Source organism: Struthio camelus, chromosome 7 (genome assembly GCF_040807025.1).
Source record: "Struthio camelus isolate bStrCam1 chromosome 7, bStrCam1.hap1, whole genome shotgun sequence".
In the NCBI taxonomy this organism is placed as follows: domain Eukaryota; kingdom Metazoa; phylum Chordata; class Aves; order Struthioniformes; family Struthionidae; genus Struthio; species Struthio camelus.
The window spans coordinates 38,082,113-38,104,225 of record NC_090948.1 but is presented as its reverse complement, the minus strand read 5'-3'; the positions used below and the strand labels follow the sequence as shown (position 1 = coordinate 38,104,225).

At 39.7% G+C, this 22,113-nt stretch overlaps 1 protein-coding gene across 13 annotated transcripts in view; it reads left to right on the top strand.

Moving 5' to 3' along the window:
* Positions 1–22,113, top strand: part of CTNNA3 (catenin alpha 3) — a 571,770-nt gene that overhangs the window by 449,996 nt on the left and 99,661 nt on the right. For all 13 annotated transcript variants that reach the window (XM_009676053.2, XM_009676026.2, XM_009676018.2 and 10 more), the window contains one exon: positions 6,683–6,834. In XM_009676053.2, the coding sequence (XP_009674348.2) occupies positions 6,683–6,834 (152 nt within the window). The remainder of the gene's footprint in view (positions 1–6,682; positions 6,835–22,113) is intronic.

Here is a 22,113-nt window from a genome sequence, read left to right as displayed (position 1 = left end):
TGTTCGGTGTTTCTGTGGTCCGAATGACTGCTTATGCTTGAGGCTAGTGATTTCTCTCTCTGGATTGAGTGCATTAAGCTTTGGATTCACATGTTACTGGGTTAACTTCCAGGAGTCCTGATACTCTTGCAGGCAACCTCAGTTCGTTCAGGCCATGTCACGGAATGACTGAGTACCCACCCAGTTCAGAGGCATCATTAAACAGTTTATTGAACCATAACAGATATAACAGATTCGGGATGTCGGTATAGGCTTTCCTACTATTAGTGAATGAATGTGATTAACAAATAAAGTGATTAACTAGTAAACGTATTTATCAAACCATTTACATATATCAGACTATTTACATACGTTTTCTGCGTTATGAAAGAAGGAGAGGAACAGAAACAAGGTAACAGACAAAAGCAGGGTAAGTAACTACTCTCAAAAGGGAAAAGCAAAAAGGAACAAAGAAGCTATCTCTTCCATGATTTGGACAATCCCAGTCCCCTTTTAGCAGAGAAGCCTTGCTTCTGCAAATTGGACAATAACCGTCCAGTAGGTGCACCGAACATGCAACCATGCGGAGAGATTTAAATCCCGGTGGGAATTCCTCCGGCGGCGTCCCGATCTGAGGGGAGTTCCGTCACTTCACAGCAGACCTGTGATCTCGAGGTTCGGAAGCCCACGGCGGTTATTCGTGGCCATAGCCGAATTGGGGGTGTGGTCATACTACATCGCGTGGTGGTTCTGGCAGGTTCAGGATGATTCCGGCATGTTCTCGAGCCTTCTTTGGCGGGCAGCCGTCACTTGCTCTGGGCACGTGGCGTTTGATGGCTAGTTGCTTTCTCCAGTCACCGTCCAGTCACTGGACAGACAGCCGTAGGCCAAAAGGTATATCCAGGCAGGGTCAGTCACAGATTGGGTCAAGAGACATCAGCTATACCCATTGGATTTGATGGGTGCCACCACAGGCCAATGAACACAAGAGGGGAGATACACGATGAATATCTGAAGACTATTTTGCAGGAGTTGTGGGTACTGTAAGATTCATATCTTAGTCTTGAAGATCAACAAATGCCAGCTTTTTTGTTGTGAAATAAGTCTCTTCCCAGGATTCTTGTCAGCTGCAGTCTTAACCTGATGTGGTTGGGAGAGAGAATGTGTCCGTTCGCTTCAGGCTCTCCTCTGGCAAGAGTTACCTTCTGGGTGACAGAGGACGATGCATTTCTGATACTATGTATGAAGTACAGCATTTCCCAGGTCATTATCAGCAGCTGAATCTCTGTTCTCTCCATCTTACATGGTTTTAAAGTGGGGCTGTTCTTTCCTGCTTGCAAGCTAACTAATGGAAAGAAACAGTATGCGAAAAGTTGGTGTTAGGCTAAGTGGTTAAAATGTGTAGCTTGGCAAAGATCTAGGTTGCAGTCATCCATTTTAACTTGCCTGCCTGCGAGTCTGCTTTATTTCTTTGATCTCAAGAAAGCAGGCATATTGGTTTAGTCAGGGTTCATTTAATATCTGTTTTGACTTTATATTCCAGTGTTGTTGGCTTTTATGTACTAAAAAAAATCCACCTTCTGGTGGGTTTGTGAAAGTTAATAGGGCTTTTTAATAGGGCTAGGATTATAATCCTAGTTGCACAGCAGTATCTGACTCTGATTTTACTGTCTTCAGGAGAAAAGCCTTTTTGCTTACTCTTTCCAACATTTTTGATTAAAGCAGTTTTTTTTTTTTTTCCATAGCACGTACTTCAGCTAACAGAGTGGGAGAGTGAGATTCCAGATCTTAGGACAGATCCTGCTTTTATACCGTTCTCTTTCATTCCTCCCTGAGTTGTTATTGAATTTGATATTAGAAGTTCAATTAAGATAGTAGCCTTCATTTAATTTTTACTCTAAGCTGTGTATTTCTTCAGTTGAAACCGTTTTATTCACTCTAGGTATCCTGTATCTTTTATATTGACTGGAGAAACTGTTTTAGGAAGATTGCCCGTTTTTTCAGATGTTCTACCAAGCAGTCCCCTGGTTCGGTTATTTCAGATTAGAATATTTCTCACTGGATACCTGACTGCCGACAAGGAGTCTTCTCCTTTGCTGTGAAAGGTCAGTGAACCAGAGTTCAAGAATTTTCTATGACTGTTTTGCACAGTCTCTCTGTAGCTGAGATCTGTAGGTCTGACCCAGAGAGCTTCGTTTATTCAAGTGGGCACAGTGTTGTCACTCCAGTTTCCCAAAGCTGCTTTTGGAAGAGAAGTTTTCAGTATTCATTCTAGTGGGATACATGGTATGTGTATATATGCTGACAATGTACATACTTATAGACAAGCATTGCAGGTGAAAGGCGAGTTATTTACCGCTAATTCTTTTTCGTGAATTAAGCTGTCTATATGTACATGCACAATCCACCACACTTGCTCTCCCTTGACATCCTTGAGAAACTGCGACTTCCTCAGTTGAGAGGAGCTAAGAGGGAGAACGGTACTTTGCTCAGTTCTTTCCGGCATAAGCACAAGGGCTAGGACCAGGGGAGTAAACTGACAGAGATGGCAGGGCACAGCCTTGTCTTGTTTCCAGTACTTGAGTATAAGAACAGTGAAAAGTAACTTGTGTTTCGATTTTTTGCGAAAATATTTTAATAATTTTTGCCTTTTGTCAAATACATAAACCATAATATATTTTAAATTGAAAAAAAATGGAAAAAATATGGAAAAAACCAGTATTTTTGAGTTCTAGGACGTATCAGTAACACTGAAACCTGTTCTAGGGATTATTTTGAAGTCCAGCATGGCCTGTGTAAGTTTCTTTAGATTGCGTTTTTACTCTGATGCCACGCTTTCATAATTCCGTACCTGCAGTAGATTGATTTTGTTAAGGCACTCTTTAGTCAAGCGTTGCATTGGTGTCAGAGATTTTAGCTGTGGAGATTGTTGCTCTTTGAGTTATGCTGATCGATGATGTTGATCACTTAGCCCGAGTTCATTAAAAGCTACCAATAGTTGGACTGATAGTTTCACCTGTTGAGCACTGGCCTTCTACAAAGCTGGAACCCTGTTTTCCGGATGATTTGGACACTAAAAATAACAGGCATAGGTTGCTAGGTTGTAATGAAGTGATTAGCAAAGTTTACATTCCTGGGTTACCTGATGTGATTGCGCTATGCGGAAGTGGTAGCCTCTGAATGAAGAGCTCGGCTGTGACTGCCTGTAGACTACAGATAGGATTCATTAGTTGTTTTTTGGTCGAAAATGAGAAGGTCAAGCAAAAATTATTACGAGATCTAGAAGACGTGGCCTGCAAGGAAAGGCTGAAACAATTATTATTTAAAACAAGAGGAGAATTGGGGAAGACATGATGAAATTTAAAATGAGAAGCTTAACTTCAGGAAGAGCACAAAACGTGATTTTGGAATCATCAAATCTGTAAATTAGTTTGGATTTGGGGGACTTTCAAAGTTATGATTATGAGCAGTATTGGTATTTTCCAAAACATGAAGAGGAGAGGCAGGATTCCAGATGTTCAAGTTGAAATTTGTTCATGGTTTTGATTGGGGGAAAAAATGGAAAATAATACAAAAATCTAAATAAAAATTGTAATGCTTTCTTCAAAAATTGTGTTAATTTAAAGAAATCCCTAAACCGTAATAAGACTTTTCAAGATGTTTGTGTTAGTAGCTTAAAATACAAAGATAGGTTTAATTGCACAGTGCTTGAAATTGTTGTATTTACTTACACCTTTATTACACCTTTATTTACTTACGCCTTTTATTTTTCTTGGCTTTAGAACAATTGAAAAAATCAGTCTATTTCAGCGTTATTACCCTGTAGCCCTTTTTCTCTATTTTTAGTTTGCCTAGAGAAGTAAAGCAGAATGCAGCAGAGATGCACATTGTTAATGTAATTAGAGTCTGCATAAAGCAGTGTTCATTTCAGAGTGATACCTGGGCTATTTGAGGGTGTGTGAAGCAGCCTCCCGTATAGGCAACTCCTTTGCTGGCACAAAAAGGGAGGGAAGGAGAAAGGCAGTATAGAAGATCAGCTCTCAGCTTGGGTTCACGTGCTTATGCGCCCTTGCAGCGTATTACCGATTCCAGTCATCCACGGAAAAGAACTCGTGTATCCACAAGACCCGCTTGTTGAGTAGTCGTTTTGTTGGGAACTCAAAATAAGATAAATCATACACAATCAAGACTGGAGTCACGGATCTGAGGGAATAAACCGATCAGAGACAGGGTTTGATAGCTTTTGTAGCAGCAAGTGAACTACCAGAAAATGTGTATGTTTCATTAGCAGGGTGTTGCATACATATATTTGAGGTATAATTTTAATTGTTGTCTATTTTAATTGCCTGCGTGTGCAAATGATACTGATGGAAAGTAACTGTCTTAAAAACAGATAGTTGTTTCTTATCTAAGTGCGACCATTGAGATAATATTTTTATAATGAAATGCAGTCTATAGTTGAGCAGTAATTCCACCAATAGCGTTTCAGCTAGAAGGGATACATTTCCTTGAAGTTGTCTTTCGTCAGTGATACGTTCAGAATTTGTTCAGAAAAGCAAAAGCACTGAGATAACGAGTCCGGCTTTGGAAAGAGCCGTGAAGAGGACGGTAATAAGCATATGGAAAGCAGATGAGTGCAGGATGCAGCTTCAACAGTTAAACGAAATAGCCTGTCTAGTACAAGAAGAGGGCAGCAGGCAGTTGTGCTGCAGCAAATGCTGCTGGTAAGCAGGCAATCTGTATTTTACAATAATGCAATAAAGAAAACAAGTACAATGGCCTGAGAAGAGAGGTCCTGGAAAACACTTGTTGGTTTTGACCATACCAGTAGAGATTTTGAATTCTTGGAAACTTTCTAAGCTCTTCTTCACAGCCAAGGCTGCGAAGAGCTGAATGTTGAATTTCCTGTAAATGTTATATGAGGTGACTGTTTAGTTTAAAATTGCTACACTTACCATTATTTTAATAACCTACGAGCTGTGCTCGTTGTTTAACAGAACAAATTGTCTTCTGAAACCATATGGCATTTGGGTTTCTTTAAAAAATATATAGGTTTCAAAGTGCACTATGTGCTCTCTCTCTCTGAAGTATTCCATTTCGTTGCTGATGAAAAATGTACCTCTTCTTTCAGTACAATTTAAAAACCTGTGCTTCTCATTGACCTTTCTGGAAGGCCAGAGTAATTCAAGTGATAATCTGAAGAGGGAAGAAAGGAACTTAAATTTCCTATTTTTCAAACTAAATGGCATCTGCTGGTCTCACATTTGTAGATGGAGGAGCTATTTTACAGAAGCAAGTGAACCTTCCCGCTACCACTAAATTAACTGAAGTTTGTTACTTCTGAGTACTGGCACATGACGAAACCGTACTCTAGACGGAGCATAGCTGACCTCTATGACAGTGAAGTTACTGTAATTTAAGAGCAGATTTAACTGTCTGCGGTGTTATGTTTTGAAATTTCCGTGGGAAGTCAGGGGTTGAAGTATCATCAGGTCATGTCTGCTCATGTTAAAGTATCTGTTGCCAGAGTTTCTAATTCAGAAGTCCTGTTGACTTCAGCTGAAGTTTGCATAAGGATTGATCACGTACTTCAGAATTTGCTGGAGATGATTTACATGTAAGATGTTGATACCATTGCTTTCATGTGGTATGCATTTATGAATTACAAACCAAGAAAGACAGGTAGATTTTTGGCTCTCTGTTGGTTTGTGGAAGAAGGGCCGGAAAGAATTTTATATTCATGTTTCAGACCAACACATTGCCTAAATGTAGCTTTTCTTTTGTAAGGTATATGTAATTCATAATAAAGATTACACAAATTGATTGCTCTCTCTTTCCTCTCAAATTGTCCTGTGTCTTCAGCCTCTAAGTAATAGGAAAAGAGTGCTTGAAAAATTTTCATTTCAGATGAGTTTTATCTGTATTTGTTTGAGTTGCTTGTGTGCGGTGTATTTTCGGGGTGTACTTTCTATTTTGTGCATCGCAAAGGAAAGCGGGCGGAGAAAATAAAATCTTCCGTAGTGAAGGGTTTTCTTTCTTTTGCTTTGAACTGCTGTGAAGGATTAAGGGAGATACAGTGCTACCAGGTCACAAGGCAAAATGGGCCTGTGAAGCCCCAGAACAAAAATTCTCCGGAGATTCTGGGTCAAACGCAGATTAACATCAAACCGACTCAAAATGAACTATTTCTGCATGATTCAATAAAACAAGGGGAGACTGCCTTGGCAAGTCCAAGTTATAGTTTTGGTGCTATTTAGTTTGAGGAAAAACATCCGTCTTTGCCTAATTTTGTCACAGTTCAGAATGAAAGCAGATTCTGAAACAGCAGGATTTTCTCTGTTGAGTAGTAGTTCCAGCCTTGAATCAAGATAGCCAGTCCTGATTCTGTGGGCAAGATTACTGTTGAAGTCAGTGGAAAGTTTTAGCAGCTACTGCTCCCAAGCCCTTCTTGGGGAAAGTTTCCTCTCCTTTGTTGTACTCTATCGCCATCCACAACTTAAGTGCACACCAAGCACCGTGTGATAAAAATTACAAACGGTTTTCCACGTGTTTATAACCACGTTGTCACTGTCATGCTCTTTTATCTCATTAATCAAGTTTTGATCAGTGTAACTGGGAATTTGCCAGAAATAAAAATGATATATTTTATCCTTTTTATGCTAACTGGATTTTGTTTGTATGTGTTTGGTTTTTTTTTAAATAGTGATTCCAGAGTTTATTAGTCAAGTAAATACTGCGTTGGAGAGCTTAAACAAGAACAAAATGCATCTGTTCGATGATAATCAGTTTGTGGACGTTTCTAAGAAGGTCTATGATACAATTCATAATATCAGATGCTCAGTCATGGTGATTCGGGTAAGTTTTTGATTTATTCGTTTAATATTCCCCTATAGGACAATTCAGGACATTAAGGCATTCTCAGGAGAGTGTCGAACTATGTATGTCAAGTATGCCCCAAAGCTCCTATCCACATTGAACTGATAGGGGGATTTTGGGTTACTTGGGATACACATGATGATAACTCAAGGAGGCCGGAATTCTGTTCTGTACAGAACAAGGGTACCATATCAGAACATCTGAGAAAAATGTGCTTTGTTCTTTAAAAGTATTTAGGTAAGTCGGGTTCATAAAGATCTTGATTTACTTCATACGTGATTAACTGTAAACCTACCTGAAATTGTTCTAAAACATCTGGAATTTTGAAAGACTGGACTATCTGGAATACTTGACAAAGTTGTTGTTCTGCCCTCAACCTTATTCGATGAGATGTAGGAATAGAGAGGATATTCTGGTGATCCTATTAAACTCCTGTTGAAGTTTTGTTGACTTCAAACTGTAACACTTAACAACCTGATTTCTATCAGTATGATTGAATCCACCTCCTTAAAAAATGATGGATTATCCAAGTGCTTATCCAGTAGTTCATGAGAAGGTTTCAGAAGAGCAAATTTTTAAAATTGGAAACACACGGACTTTTGTCAGATACAGAATTTCCCCCAAATATCTTCGGTCCACAAATCCCATTTCAAATGATGCCAGATAACCACTGAGCTATAGGATCCTTATGTTCAGTAAGTTTTTAGGAATAAAATTAAACATTAATAAAAGTGTAGATATGTTTTCAAAGAAGTACTGTCTTCTGCAGTTGAGTCGAAAGAAACATTCTTCTTTCTTTTAACTGTAAACGTGTACTGCTGGCTAGTATGGAAAATAAAGGTGAGTCTCCTCTTAAAATATTGTGATATGTAAGTTGAACAGTTTCAGTAGGAATTCAGTGTGCAGAATCTTTAAAAGGTCCAGTCCTTACTGCGGTTGTCATTTATGATATTGTGTATACACTGAACAGAAATCCTGAAACACTGTTGTATGGTACGCTTTGCTTTCACTTCACCTACAAGTTAGTGAAGTTAATTGATCTTAAATGGTTCTGTCTTGGAGCGGTTGCCCAGATGTGCTTTTATACGGGTTCATTAAAAACTAGATAAGGATTTACAATATCTAAAGAGTTCACTGAAGCCTGACCTGCTTGTGGTGTTCAGCACCTGAGTACATGAAGCAAGGTTCAACTAATACCATCCAATTTCATTGCCGTTGCCTGAAAGACTTAAAACACTGTTGTTTTCCTGACTTGCAACTGTGCAGCATTTTTTCCTTTCATTTGTTTCTATCAGATTTAGGAGCTTTCCTAATCCTATTGGAATTACATTCAGCTTCTACCATATGTATTCAAGGAGTCTTCATGTGTCTGTCTGCCTTCTGCTTGTGCCTGTCACGTACGTTTGACTAGTCTTCCTCTGTTGCAGCCTTTCCCAAATATTTTCTTTTCTTGCCATCCCGCCTAGGTCGGATTATTTTTACAGATCCCACAAAATGTGATGTGTCTGCAGTCTGGATGAAAGCAATATCTCCACTTGATGCCTCTTTAAACTGTGTACCTGTTGAAAGGAGTCCAAGTTGGAGACACTTTCAGTTCAAAAAGGCCTTTTCGGTGATGCATTTTAACAACCATATATTTTAAAGGAGGTAGATTCTCTGCTCGTCATAAAACTGTACAACTTGTTTCTGTATACCTCAGGAAAAACAGTTTTTCAGCAGATACTTTCCAGGATAAAACAGGAAAAATCAGTATCTGACAGGAAAATCATGTTTATGTAGTGAGACCCACTGCCATTGCTACGTATGGCATTAATAGAGGAGGCTTGCGTGCTCCCCTCTTCTCTGTAGGCGAGCAGTAAATCGGAGCAGATTCAACTGGCTGGTTTGCCTCCTTCACTTTTTCAGTATTACAATGGGTGATCTCAGCTACTCCATATGGTTAGACTGTGAATGCAGATGTTACTTGGTGGCTTTACTATTTCCTGCTAGGAACCGGAGTAATTCTTAGATGAACCGTTACGCCTCAGACACAAGAAGAAGAGTGTCAGACCTTTTATTGGCAAGCTAGGCAGCCTCCCAAGCGGCTGGTTCCACAGTTAGGAAAGGCGTTGCACTCTTCTCCTCTCTGGTTAATTCCAAGAGCCCTACTCAGGGAAAGCCAAGTGCCAGCATAGGTAAATGGTTTTTATATGAGAATCTTTGTCAATTAGAAGTTTCTGGGACTCCTTATTTGCTAATGTGGAACTGTGCTTACCCCAGTCCCAGGACGCCCTTCTTCACAGGTTGTACTGGTTGCTTCTGTTCTTCCACTTTATAGAAGATTCTTATCCGTAGTAGGAGGAGTTCACGTGAGATGTATTTATCTGGCAAAGCAAACCGTATTGAGGCTGCTAGGTCTTACTGATCTCTTCCTGTTTCAGTGAACATTGGCTAAGGGTCTTGGTTAGGAGATCTGACCTTTTCCTACATCAGATAAGCTTTAGTTAATACCCATGTTGTTCATCCCCCCCCCCTTCCCTCAGTGACTGACTCTCCTTTCTTTTTCTTTTTTCTTTTTTTTTTTTTTAAGAACATTACAAAGTTGTTTCTACCTGTTCCTCAGTGAGATCTGAATCTTCCATATGTCTGACCCTCTTGAGCTTGAACCCCGCGTGATCTCATCATGACTGAGCCTTCATTTATTGAAAGGCTCTTTTTTGGTAAATACCCTGGGAGATGCACTGAGGAACCTTAACAAAGCTTCAGTCGGTCTCTGTGAAGATGCCAACACTTCTCTGCAGGAAACTGAGTGTATATTCTTATAGGCCTCTGTGATGTATATAAGTGTATGGACAGTCACTCAAAACAAAAAAAAAAAAGGAGGTTGCATGCCCTGTATTGCTTTGTGAAGGATGAGGGGAAGGTACTGTGTTCTGAAGAGATTGAATATGCATACGGTGCAGAGTAAGTGTACCATGCAAGTGCATAGTACATCTCCGAGTTGATAAGTCATTGCACAACACCTAAATGGTCAGTATTAATATGAAGATTCCTGTCTGTGGCATCTTCTACTTCTGCTTTGCTAGTGTAATTTGACAAGGCCAGAAAAAGGAAAGTATCAGAAGTTATGGCTGCGCCTGAAGCTGTGGGTACCAAAGAGCAGACACACCTCCTTCTGAGAAGTGAAGAGGTATGACCAATTGGATAATAGCCTGCCTCCACCTCTACTGAAATTCCCATTAGCCTGAACAATGTATGTGTTTGCCTTGGGAATTAACGTGGCTTGAAATTTGTTCAGCTGTATTTGGATGTACATCAGCAGTCCAGCAATCACAAAGCCCTGACAAGTGCTCAGGAGATCAAAAAAAGTTAATTAAAAAGGACATGTTCAGCTTTCTACTTAATGAATATCATTATTCAGAGACTGACATGAGAGGGGTTTTTTTGCTGTTTGGTGAAATGATAGTAAGCTACTCCATCGTCCCCTAGAGATACCGACTGCCAGCGCACAGAGCAGAAGACCCTGGCATTCATTTTTTGAGCAAGGATGTTTTTGCGTTCCTAATTAGATACACTACAGACAATACCAGTTTCATTTCAGTTTGCCTGTAAGAAGTTTAATAAATCTGATGGCTGTTGAGACGTATGGTGTCACCACAGCAGCCCAGGTGAGGAAATAAAAGCATTCTGTAGTCAACTCTAGGAGCTTACATATATAGTGCCAAAGAAGAACGTGCTGCTGATTACAGGGGATTTCAAGACTGAATCAAAGACAGAAATGGTTGATTAAAAATAAAACTGAAAAATGAGAAGTGAGCAAGGACACTGATTCAGGGGGGAGGATTTTTCATCGTCAAAATAAAAGCAGAATCTCTCCAGATCAGTTCCTCAGGAAGCATTTCGAGCATGTAATTATGCAGAGAATGTGTAACTCTAAAATGTTGCCAGATACTGTTGTTAATGCAACTTATCCGATTACATCTTTCAAAATTAAAATTTTTCCATAGAGATGTAAAAGATACATTCCAATTTTGCAGGTATAATGTGAATAACACTTTATAGAGAAACTTAATTGTTGGTTGATGTGCTGCATTGATGAGCTGTAATGAAAGTGCTCCTGGAGCTGCAGGGTGCCTCCCTTAAGATGCCTTCCATTGTTACACTTACAAGGATTCATTCATCCAGTGGTAGCCGTTTATTTGAAGTCATCAGATACCTGATCCAGAGGACGTAGCTGCACGTATTTCTTAGAGTTCACATCCCTAATTCCTTCTTTTGACTCTTTCAGCCTCTGATTTCAGTTAAATTGTAGGGGCTTTGAGAACTTGATTTTGCACAGCAACATTTGGGTAATAAACTGTTGCTGTTATGAAAATAGATTGGGATAGATACTGGAATTTAAGACAAGAATTTTGTCATGTGGAATATATGAAAAAATCAAAACAGGCTGACGGTTTTTGGAACATTAATAATTAAAGGCAGGGTAATGTTAAGATATGTGCTAGAACTTCTTAAAAATGGTGCTTCTGTTGGAAAGTGCAGTTTGCTGAAGAGTGTGAGACGGCTGGGTTGAAGTAACAGCTAATAATATTCCTTTAAGATATTAAACACAATAGAGAGTGGCAGTGACTTCAAATGAATAATAACTACCGATGGTTGAAACAGCAGTAAAGTCATCCTAACAGAAACGCCAAGAAAAAGGGAAGAGAGTTCACCAAGTCTAAGTTGCATGGAAGTCTTTGTTTTTAATTAGTGGGCTAATGAGGTGAGCTGCTGTGAGTTTTCCAAAGAAGAAAAAGAGGGCAAAGTGCTCACTCACATGTAGTATTCAGACCGTTTTAATAATCCATGTTTATGGAAACAGTGAATGGGGAACCTGCATTCCCTAATTTTATGAGAGATGGGAAAAATTTTTTTTTTCCCCCCCAAGAATGCTGTTATTGCATTGTATCTTTGTTTTGACGCATTTCTTGAAGGTCCTTTCTATTGGATGTGTATTCCATGTGTTACTTCTTCCAAAATTCTGGCCTGGAGACTACCCATTCCCTCTGAGTTTACTGTGTTAGGCTCTTTGAATATTTATTTCTGTCGGAAGTTGTGCCTTTATTTCTATTAAGCAGGCTATCTTTGTGCCATGTTCTACACCATATTTTTTCCCCTAAAGGCTGAGGCAAAGCGTTCATTCTGGTTTTTTTATCATATTGAGTTTCTTTTGCTTTATCTTGATCCTCACTACATCCCCGTTTCATTCTTTACCGTCTTTTTATTCCTTTAGCTAATCAGTGTTTTATTTTGGGTTTTAATTTCCTTTGCAAAATCTGACTCAGTTTAGCTACGCTTTCATTTCTCTACAACGTAGTTGATGATTCTATGTAGTCTCTCTTTTTTTTTTTTTTTTTTTTTAAAAAGCAATGTTTTGGCTTACTCAAAATACCCTTAGGATGGATTCCCTTTTTCTCCTTCCTTTTGTTTGGAAATTGTGGGTAGTTTTTCACTTCTTTTTTTAAAGAAATGAAGAGTTCACCCATACTGAGTTTGTTCGCTCTTCAGTCCACCTGGTTTCTCTCAATGAGAGACACCACAGCAGATTTCTCTCTCGGGAAACTTTCGGGCATGGACTTCTCGGGAAGGAATCAAGTGGTGAAAGCCTTGCTATCATCCTGTTTTTTTCAGCCGTTAATAAGTATCTATTTTAAATTGTACCTTTGCTTTTATTAATGACAGAGTTCTCCTACATATAGCATTTTTTACCCGTTTTTTACTTCCATAGGAATGAGTTAGATCCTGTCAGCTGCAGGCAGTGGCCCATAGGAATTGAGCCTCTTGTTAAAAGCTAGAGAAAACAAAACAAAGCAGGGAAGCTATTAAGACGTTTACTGCAGTCTTGCATTTGTTTGCTTTTCCAAGAGAGCCCTGGCATCTCATAGGGAGAAAAGACAAAGAAGAGGTCTTGTTGTCTAAAAATACTTCATTATTGTTTGTCTAAAATTTATGGGTGATGTCAGCTCATTACAAATATATCTCAAGTAGCTGGTTAAACAAGTGTGTTTTCCTCATTTTTATATTCTGCACCAAAGGCACAAGAGGCAGAATTTCTGCAGCAGGCCTTAGCAAGGTAGTTGGACCTGCAACTTGGATAACGTTCTTGTTTCTGACCTAAGAAGGTCAGAGCTGACTTGTCCTTCCCTCAATTCCTTGTTAACCCCCTTCCCCCCCCCCCCCCCCCCCCCCGCCTGAAAGCAGGAACTTCTGGTATATTTTTGCATGTCCTCCCTTACACACTATGCTTCTTGTATAAACAGTAGTACTTGTCGCATTATTTTCTTTTTCTACCAGGAGAGGATTTTCCTTTCTTTTTATGCAAGAGCAAATATGCAGAATGTCCCATGCCCTGTGCCGTTCTTGCTTATTTTTTTAGTCCTGTCATGCAAAGATTGATATATCTAAATGAGATGTGACTGAAGGAGGATACAGTATCTGATGTCCTTTAAGAAAGAGCTCAGAAGGAGTGCCTGCTGATTGTTTCAATATAGAGACTTCAGTCTAGCAAAGAGGGCTTCCTCAGCGTTATTCACTCTCTCTTTTAAGACTTGATCAGTCTGTTGAGCTTACCAGGGGGATTATTCTGTTTAGCGAAAGACAATATTTGTGGATACGTTTGAAGTCAGGGCCGTTCCCCCTTGACATACAATTATGTCACGAAAGTGAACTCTCACAGTTACAGCCCATCCACTGCCCTTTTCAGCACATTGGTTAAATGCAGAGAAGAGGACTCTGTGCATAAAGCTGAAGTTTCGTATGCAGCTGGTGCGGCCCCATTCCCAAACGTCATTCTCTCATCTGCCTTGTGCGCTTCCTAATTATGCATCCAGGCAGTTTCACAGACTCTCAGAATCTGTATAAATGATCACCAAAATTGCACGACCTTGCTTTGGGACTGCTTTCCAGAATTTGCGTGACCATGAGTAACAGATCTACTTTGAGCATATTCGAAACATAACTAGGTCTTCCATAAACTACGAGCCATTGAGCTCTTAACCTTCATCACCATCTTCAGTGCTGATACAGACTTTGACAAATTCATTTTTCAGTAACTATTTAAATTTGTATTTGAGTTCCACTGCCCCAGAGTCTAGGTTTGAAGTACGTAGTGCAGAATAGACCGTGTGTTCACCTAAGAAAAGAAAGGCTACTCACCTTTTCCATGCCTATGCGTTTCAAAAATTCATCTTGAATCCTTTCCTTATCTGCTGGAAAGGAACTGAAGCAGAATTGTGACAGTTGCACTTTTTATGTTCTTGGAGGGAGTCTAAGTATTAAGTATATGCATTACTCTAAAAGGTGATACTCTGGAAAGCTGTCTTAATTGCAGTCCGCAATGTGTGTAAACGCACGTGCCAAGAGGGAAGGAGGTATGCACAGCACATCAAAAAAAAAGGGGGGGGGGGACTACTGTTTTAAAACGATAAATCAGTGTGCTTCGCAAATGAAAACAGCAAGCTCTTACTCCAGTTTGCAGCAGAAAAACTCACATGCTCATCATAAGAATAGCATAAGAGAAACCCAGATGTTGTTAATAAAAACTGCAGAGTTACACTGAAGTGTTTTATGTCCTCTGCTGCGTTTTTGGGAGTATAGAGTATATACTGTGCAAGCAGGACGTTACAACATCAGGATGTACTTCAGAATCGTTAGACTTAGTCATGGAAGACATATCAAGTCATTTGGTAGTGTGGGTTGCAGAATTGCTACAATGCAGAATGCAGAAGAAAATAGAGTTGCTGTGATGCAAGATTTTCTACTGCTCTGCTCGTTCTCGCTTTAGAGGTGTCCGGTGCAGGTGAATGAATTGTGGCCTTGTTTGGTTTTCTGTCTCGTATACGTGCAGTCTGAGAAGTTCTTCTCTGAAAAGTCTTCCCTTCTCTTGCTGTCCAACTTCTTTGGTCATACAGTCCTCTCCCCTAGAAGACAGGGATGGATGCATGACTAGTAAATGATGACATAAGATTGTATGAGGTGATGTAACTTGATTAACTTACAGGGGAAGTGAATTTTTTTCATCGTGTAACACTGTTTTGAGCATTTTTTGGTCCTGTTCATGCTCCCTAGAAAAGACTTAATAATTAGGGATTCAGCAATTCCAACACTTTAAGAGCTGAGAGCTCCTATCTCATATGGCTGAGATTTCCAGCTAATCTTGCACAAAGAGCCTCTGAGACCTGAATTTAATTTTCTGGTGAGTATGGCTGATTATTATTATTTTTTTTTTAATCTCAAGATTTGCTTTTCATATTACAGAAGCAAAAAAGGGCAGATGTTTTTCTCCTTTTTTCCAATCAGTTTGGTATTGTTGAAGTTGCGAATTATGCTCTTGGTCTAGTTTGTGTTTAGCCTGCTCAACTATTGCCTGTTCTTTTAAAAGCAAAATATATAGAATTATGATGCTTGCTGTCAGCATTTTGTCCACTGAGTTTCACCAAAAAATGCAGTAATACGCAGTTCCCAAATTACTCTGTAACGTACAATGAGTTGACTAAGACAAATACAGCAGTAATTGCCAGATAAATTTACGGCCAGACAGACAGCTGTTCCTTTTGCAGGTTTATCCCCTAAGTCGCATAAAAAGTGTTACTGGGAAATGTTATGTTTGTGCTGCAGAAACCAAATAAGAGGTGACTTAGAAATGTTTAGTGCCATGATCAAATATGCACACTGGTAAGTAAAAGCCTCTGGCACTTTATTCTCCCTGTCATATGATTTGGCTCCTTGGCATCTCAAGTCAGGAACACCAACAGGTGTTGGAAGTGCCATTATGGGGAAAGCCATCTCCATAGAGCAATCCTGCACACATACCATTTCATACCTTAATTCATCTACATATGCGTCTTCTCAAAATGTCTATGTTCATGCCCCGCAGTATACCTGGGGAGTCATCTCATATTGTAGAAACACTTGTTTATGTTTGCATCTGTCTTTGTATCAACTCAGTCATTATTATTATTATGACTCAGCCTTGCAGATGTCTTAATCAGATACTCCCTACTACAACAGTCCTGGGACTCAGTTTGCATACGTTAAAATTTAACATGCTATCATATTTTTAAATGCTAATCTCTATTTAGTACCAGATCAGTTTATATTCACAAATAAATGAAGCTGATTAGTTTCCTGGCAAACAAATACATATGTCGTTTTGCCTGTGTTTCATTTTTATGTACCATAGAGCAAACTCTCGAGGGTCTGATTTCCTGCCACTTTCATTAGTTTAAGACCTTTACTATAGCCAACGAATCAGGTGGCCGTTCTGAGTCTCTGTGTATTGCTACTGAGTAGATAGAGCAAAAAGATGCTTTGCGATGTTTGCCTGAAAGTCACATCTTGTCTTCCTCCTGAACCTATGGGCAAGTTGCTACTCTGAGGGATGTCTCAAGCGTATGGAAGTGTTGCGGTTGCTGTAATGAGCAACGGTTCTAAAGAGTTGAGCTACTTTGACTAAATTTTTAACCCTTTACTTTTTGGTAGAAAAATAGGTTAAATTATTGAGTTTAAAAAAGGAAAGATGATGTGTTCTCACGTGAGGTAGGAGGAGGGAGACGGGAGAGCAAAAAGCTGGTGCTTACTATTTTTATCTCAGACATCAGAATGGAAGGCAAAGCACAGATATATTGTTACTTCGCCCAGGGAGGGTGGCTCTTCTCCTCCCACCTCTTCAGGTCCCCTTTCCTTAGACCATTGAGTGAGAGTCAGCAGGGTAGTTAAAGAACGACAGATATTTTTAACAACAAAGAACAGAGACTATCCGACTTTTGTGCTTCTGTGCTACCGCCCCTTCAAATTGCAGAGTTTGACCTTGTGGCTCGTTGTACATCCTTCCCACTGCTGCCTCAGTGCATCCGTGCTGCAGCCATTTGCACAGCTTTGCTGCCTTCTGCTTTCACGGATGAAAAGGAATGATACTCTTGTTTGTGCTGCAGTAGGAGGTAAGAGTTGTATTTAGGTCCCCGTTATTTCATTCACTCACAAGGAGAAATTACACCCCTCTATTTGGTTTTTGGTGCTTTGAAAATCAGGATATAATATTGATCACAGAAATGACAGAAAATATTTTAAGCCCGTTTTTAGTTAAAAAAAAAAAAAAAAGTGGGAATAATGTTCACTTTTAGTCTTTTTCATCCTGGATTGTCTCTCTTTCTCGTTCTTTTTTTCCTGGGAGCTTTCTAGTTTTAGATTCTGTGTTCTCTTTTACATAACAAATGAAGAGTGGGCTATAGGAAAGCAAACTCCTTCCCCTCTATTCTGCCAGGTGTCCAGGCCCCAAATGTTCCTGGTTCTTTACAGCAGTTGCCAATTTCTCTGTCTTAAAAATGAGAGGATTGGATTTTTTTTGTTCCTAGGGTGTTTTTTTTTTTTTTTTTTGGGGGGGGGGGGGGGAGGCTTGAGCTGCTGGCCTGAGAAGTTGGTGACATGTACTACATTATTTCTATAAAGAGTAGGTCATCCTGTGAGGTGGGAGTTTGAAAAGAGATGCTCCCTTCTAAGCAAGAATACATAGAATTTTCTTACTGCTTTATGTCTGTGTTGTCTTCATTCTTTTCATTCTTCTTTCAGGAGCGGGCTCTTTCTCTAAATGCATGCGTTACCGTATGAGAAAGCATTTGATGTTATCAGGGTACATCTTGCCAGCATTATCCATATGGGTCTGACTGTGAAGATCTTCTTTGCTCTGAAAAGCAGTAGCTCGCAAGCAGCGCTGCTTGGTTTTAGTCTGTCGTTATTGTCTTGGTCCCTGCTGAGAGGTCAGAAAGAAGTATCTTCCGTCTCAGGGTCCCAAACTATAGTCCGTGAGCTTTTTTGTCAAATTTTATGAAATTATCATTGAAGGAATGTCTGGCCTTGGCACAGTCTCACAGAGACTCATCTCCAAAATTTCCTTTTTCTGTTTCTGTCACGTCCCCATCCTTACCTTCTCCTTACCCCGTCTCTTCTTTCTGTCTTCTTTCCCCTTAGGAATTTTTCATTTATTCTCCTTCCCAGTCCCTTCATTTGCCCTCGTTCTTTGCTCTCATGCCGACTGATGCAATCCTTTCCCTTGCTTGCACTCACTGCCTCTCCAGAGTTGAGTCCTGTACAATCTAAGCATCCTTTATTGTGCCTTTGCTATAAGAAAAATGTTCCACCCCTACTTCTTCAGCTGTTGTCTCACCTTCCTTTTCTCATTAATTGTGTGCTTTCCAAAAATGCTGGTTGGAATTCCTCTACTTACCTACCTTAGATGATTCTAACACGGCCTCCAGCCCCTCCGTTATGCTGAAACTGCTCAAAGCTTAGGTTACTTCCTGTCTGTGCTCAGCCCCGGTCATCCCCGTCATCTGTGGTGAACCAGCCATTTTCAGCACAAAGAGGTCATTTTTTATACATAAGCGATGTCCAGCCTTGACGTCTGTGACTCTTTCCTGTCATGAGTTAATCTCTGGCATCTGTGGTTTAGCTGACCGCAGGAAGATCTTAATCATCCCCTTTTCCATCTTTCTCTGGCAATTCCATAGGTAATCTGTGCCTTGCTGCTGGATAATTTCACCAGCAGATTCCTATTTAATAGCCATCTCTTTGGCAATATTGAACAGAACTCAGCTTGCCGCTTACTTAATGTTCTCTCTGAACATTTCTAAAGCTACCTCGTCTTCCTTTGAGTTTTCCCTTTTAAACATTCTTTTCTCAAGTGTATTATAGCCTGCACAGCAATGGCTCAATTACTGTTGTGTTAGGAGCAACGCTTATCGTACTAGTTAGCGCTGGTTAGTTGCATTGCCTCCACCTGAGTTCATCTGCCATTCATCTGTTGTTTCCTGTCGTTTAATTAGCTTTCTAGAAGTCCTCTCTTTGCGATAAGAGCTGACAACTTTCTCTGTTTCTGTAGCACCTAACAGAACACAGTGTCTGGTTCAAGATTAAAACTTTCTTGCAGTAAAATGTTTGCTAAGAACAGACATTTTTATTCTGTATGATGACCGAAGAACTGCACGCTTCCATTACGTTTTGGTCTCGCATTTCATTACTGGTGAGACTTTCTGGTCCTCTGGAGTAAGGGCGAGGGTGTCTTTTGTACGTTTCTGGGCTCCCTAGAGAGCCTGTGTTTATACTATATGATGAACAATACTTTTATGTGACAAGCTGCTGGCTTAAAATTAGCACAAAGAATAACACAGATCTATTGTAAACAAATCAGTGAGTAAATTCAGTTTTTATTCAGGTTAAGAAATACTTCAGGTTAGCACTTGCTGTTTCTGCCGTGATGGAATGGCTGGACTTAAGCCGTTCGTCACTACAGTTGTCTTACCCAAGTAAGGTTAATCAGCTTGTTCTAGATACAGCTGACATTTATTGTGTGTTTTTTTTTTTTCTTTCATGTATTGTTAAAACAGCAATGGAGAGTTGATACAGTCACACTGGGGGCAAACCTGAGGGACAGCGATATAGTATGCTGAATCTTTATCATATTTGTAAAAGCAAGCTGCTTGCTAAATTACTTACAAATACTAGACTACAAAAGAACGCTTTCTTCATTGCTGTGTTTACTTGTGGTTGGTTACAGTCAGCACTTGACTGTATGATCCTGCTTTTTCTTTTTCTGGTTAACAAATGTTATTTTCCCGAATCTGCCCTAAGTTTCTAGTTCGTAAAGCGTCAGCTAATGGGAAATGTTGACTTACAACAACAAAAGTTTTTGTGTGGGCAGAAGTACTGAATTATATCTGATACGCTGATGCAGGGACCAGTGGTGAAACTGTGAGCTGCATACTTTATCTATAACAATGTAAGTTTGGAATTAACAGTTCTGGCATATCTGCGTTGCACTCTGCCCAAGCTACACAGCCTTAGGCATCATGCAAGGCTATGAATTTAAGCACTTCTCAGCAGCAGATTGCTGCATGGCTTGCCATCAAGTCTTTTAGTGCTGGGGTTTCTGGATCAGACAGTGAAGCCAGTATGCTTTGTACAGGAGTGGGTGGCATGAATGGTTTTGACTTGCATACTATTTTCAACTTCAACACTTGCTTATTTAGCTATTAAATTATATTGGAAGTATGTTGAATATGTAAGCACGAATATGTAAGCACGAATATGTAAGCACGAATATGTAAGCACGAATATGTAAGCACGAATATGTAAGCACGAATATGTAAGCACGAATATGTAAGCACGAATATGTAAGCACGAATATGTAAGCACGAATATGTAAGCACGAATATGTAAGCACGAATATGTAAGCACGAATATGTAAGCACGAATATGTAAGCACGAATATGTAAGCACGAATATGTAAGCACGAATATGTAAGCACGAATATGTAAGCACGAATGGTTCAAAAAATTACTCTTCTCTTTCAAGAAAGAAAGAACTTTCCAGAAGAGTTTAGTAGCTCTAGTTTAGTAGCTCACTGGAAACTTAAGCACAACTGCAGTATATTTTCTGGCACATTAAAATCTTTACTGAAATATTATTTCTTAGGACAAAGAAAAGCAACGCGTCCATTTGGTGCTTACTGTAAATTGTATTCCCAGAGAAATGGAATGAATATTATTCTATTGAAAGCAAAGGACTGAATTTCTAGAAGTAAGGCTGGGAGACAGTGCAAAAGTATTAAAAAACATATATTTTATTAAAATAAGCATCTTGCCACCTGCTTCACTGGAGTGTGAGAAGCATAAGCCTGAAATTGGAAACTGTGGTCTCTCAGCAGGGTTAATAGCTGAGGCCATGATTGTGATTCTGAATCAGCCCTGACAGTGCTAGTGCTGGTTCTGGCTCAGAGATCTTCATTGCTCAGTGTAAACCTGGCCGTAGATTCCTTTTATTGATCATAAAGGTTGGCACAATCCTTGGCCTTGTTGAAATTTCTCAATTAGGGCCATTATTTTCACTGTGGAGTCGTTCAGCTGGTAGGGTAGACTCTCTTTAGTCTGAAGCAGAAACATGATGAGGTACATTACCGATGTAGTCAATATTCTACTAAGCTGCAATCATATTTCAGAAATACAATAGTAATTAGTTATGTGCTAGATTATCTAGATTATGATCTCAATTACGCTAGTGTAGGAATTGAATAATAGTGTTACAGTCTGTGTCATTCGCTGTTTAGACATTGGTGTCACAGAGTGCAAGATCAAGTCCCGATTGGATGCGTGTCCTTGTTGATACAGCAGTGTGACAGTGAAAAAGGTTTAGGGTGTTTTTTTTTTTAAAACACTAACCAGTTCTTTTGGTTTCCTGTTTTAATTCCTTAGCTTTTAGCATAGGCCTATTTAATTTCAGGTTTTGCTGTTAATGATACCTTCCTGCTTTTTTCGTGTTGATTGCCGACCTGAAACACTGTATTATTTCCTTGAAAGCGTACCCAGAGAGCTGGAACGCAGAGCTGTTGAAGGTATGTAGGCAGGCATACGTGGAAGGAGGCATAGTGATAGCAAGGAATCTCATTCAGAAGAACCAGAAACTGTGAAAGGAAATTCTTTGGAGAATTAAAGAAACACCTCTTCCACTGAACTTGATGAATGGAAAACTGTATTTTAAGTACTGCTCCCCTGAAAAGATTCTTTGGAGGCTGACAAACCAGATACTGCCTAATTATGTGAGAAGCTCTGGGACTTGCAACCCTGCTCATAAAAAAGAGGACAGAGACGCTTCATTATTTTCAGTATTAACAAAGTCAGTATTTATTGATATTGAAGTGAAATGTGTTGCAGCAAGGGAGTACTGTGCAACGCCTAGCGTATGGATTGTGTTGAAAGCGCATCTTTAAAGCACCATTGCTTTGATGGAACAGAACTATTAGTTTTTGAGGCCCTCTTACTTCTCACTATAGCAAGTACTTTAGTTATGAGCAAATTAGAGCAGTAATATTAACATAAAATGGGTCTTCTAGTCCAAGTACGCCGTTACCCTGGTCTCCAGGAAGTAGCCTGCAGAAGACGGTTACAGAAAGGTAAGAAAATGCAGATTATTCAACAAGTTCCACAGAATTCTGTCTAAAAGGAGGGAGAGGAGTCCTTCTTTTCTCATAGAAACGGTCCAGCATAAAATGGTGCATGAGGAGTGATTATTTTGTGCCCTTCTCTTAGCTCAGGAACTGCAAGCATCCTGAAAGATGTTGTCATATTAAATTTACCGGCAAAAAACGATAACTGTTTTCACGTTACGATACAGTAAAGCATATCTGTATGGTGTACTGAGGATGAAGAGCTGCCCTTAACTATCTAGAGTGAGGTGTCAGCAGCCTGG